We start from the raw sequence: 1,430 nt of genomic DNA, 5'->3' as shown, positions 1-1,430 counted from the left end.
CGTCCAGCATGGAGCGGAGCTCCTCCTGGAGCACTCGCTGCTGGGCGGGGGTGAAAGACCGGGGCCGTGTGACGATCGGACGATCCGAGGTGACGGAGATGCGATGGCTCATAGCCTGGGCGCAGCCCCGTCGCTCCCCCCTCCAGAGCCCATCGTATCTCTGCAAAAGCTGCTGGAGGGTGGCCTGCCCTTCCTCGGAGGCATTCGTCTCGAGGAGCTCCACCGCCTTCTCTTGCGCGTCTCCCGATGGGGGGGCGCGACTCGGTTCTGCACCCGGGGCGTCCTCCTGCTCTTGGGAGGGGGCTCCCGGGGGAGGGGCGTGAAGATCTTCGCCCGGAGAAGGGGGGGCCTGGGTCGAGATGGAGTCGACCTGCTTGGGCCCGGAGTGCGGGGAACTCAGGGGTGGAAAGGGATCGGTTTGGGTGGGAACGGATTCCTCCCCGAGGTAGCCGCTTAGGGGGAGCACGAAGCCGCACCCGGTGTAGTCCGTTCGCGGGCCGTACTCCCAGGCGGGGGCGAAGAACTTCGCATGAGGGTTGCTCCTAGCCCCTGACTTGGGGCCGGGGCGGTTCCTCTTCCGCGACTCACTTCCGGGCTGGGGCTCGCTTTCCTCCGGAACGAGGGGATCCCGCGCCGCCGGGGCTTCCCGGGTTGTCGGCCGGGTTGGAGTGCCAGTTGTCGGCGAAGAGGGGGGCCATCCTTCGCGGCTCAGGAGACCATGCTTGGGTATCGAGTGCTCCAGGTCGGGCCAGTCGATGAGGCTGGCAGGGTGACGGGGGCCTCCGCCGTCGTGTCTCAGAAGTCGCTTCCTCTCTGTCCGTGCGCCCGCAGGAGGGCGCTCGCTAGCCCGGGTTCGTTCGTCTTCGCGTTCCGTCCCTGGCCCCAAACGAGGGGCCGGGTTTTTTGGAGGACCCGACCTTCCGGACGTGCCATCGCCACCCCGAGGGGGAAAAGACGAGGCGACCAGTAGCCCCTTGCTCAGCTCGGACTGTAAACTTTGTCGCGAACCAGGGAAAGGCGGGATCTGTCTCACTTCAGGGACCGTTGCCCAGGCATCCTCGACTGGACCCGCGGGGGCAGATCCCCGGGAGGGGGCCAGAGTTAGGCGGATGAGGCCGGCGGGCGAGCGGAGAGTCCCCTCGTGGGGCGCGTGCTCTAGGTATCCTTCGTGCATGAAGGGGAGGCCAATCACGATCCGTGCGGGGGGCCTGTCAACCAGTGCGAAGGGGCTTGAGACCGCTTCCCCTGTGGGCAGACATAGGGTCAGGGTGACCCAACCCAAGATGGGCGTGTTGTTCCCCGTGATTCCCCGGACTTCGGTAGCCCCCGAATCGGCAAGGGGGGCGTCGTCCCGTACGAGAGTAGCGGCGAGGCTGGCGTCGATCAGGTTAATCTGGGAGCCGGTGTCCACCAGGCCGTGGTAGTCCTGG

The 1,430-nt window shown here is 67.1% G+C and overlaps 2 protein-coding genes across 2 annotated transcripts; one reads left to right on the top strand and one right to left on the bottom strand.

The window, feature by feature from the left end:
* Positions 1-1,430, bottom strand: KVP18_005111 (uncharacterized protein; the record flags this gene model as incomplete). Its single annotated transcript, XM_067949470.1, has 1 exon — positions 1-1,430. A coding segment is annotated over one exon (1,430 nt), but the record flags the coding sequence as incomplete, so codon positions are not given.
* KVP18_001206 (uncharacterized protein) lies at positions 104-457 on the top strand (the record flags this gene model as incomplete). The annotated part of the gene is made up of 1 exon (XM_067950985.1): positions 104-457. The coding sequence occupies one exon, from the start codon at positions 104-106 to the stop codon at positions 455-457; it is 354 nt and encodes a 117-aa protein (XP_067806209.1).

The sequence above is a fragment of a genome (assembly GCF_019968955.1).
Source record: "MAG: Porospora cf. gigantea A chromosome Unknown PgA_NODE_8060_length_1430_cov_4035.99, whole genome shotgun sequence".
In the NCBI taxonomy this organism is placed as follows: domain Eukaryota; phylum Apicomplexa; class Conoidasida; order Eugregarinorida; family Porosporidae; genus Porospora; species Porospora cf. gigantea A.
Note: the sequence above shows the minus strand (reverse complement) of the source record. Positions and strands in the feature narration are given on the sequence as shown.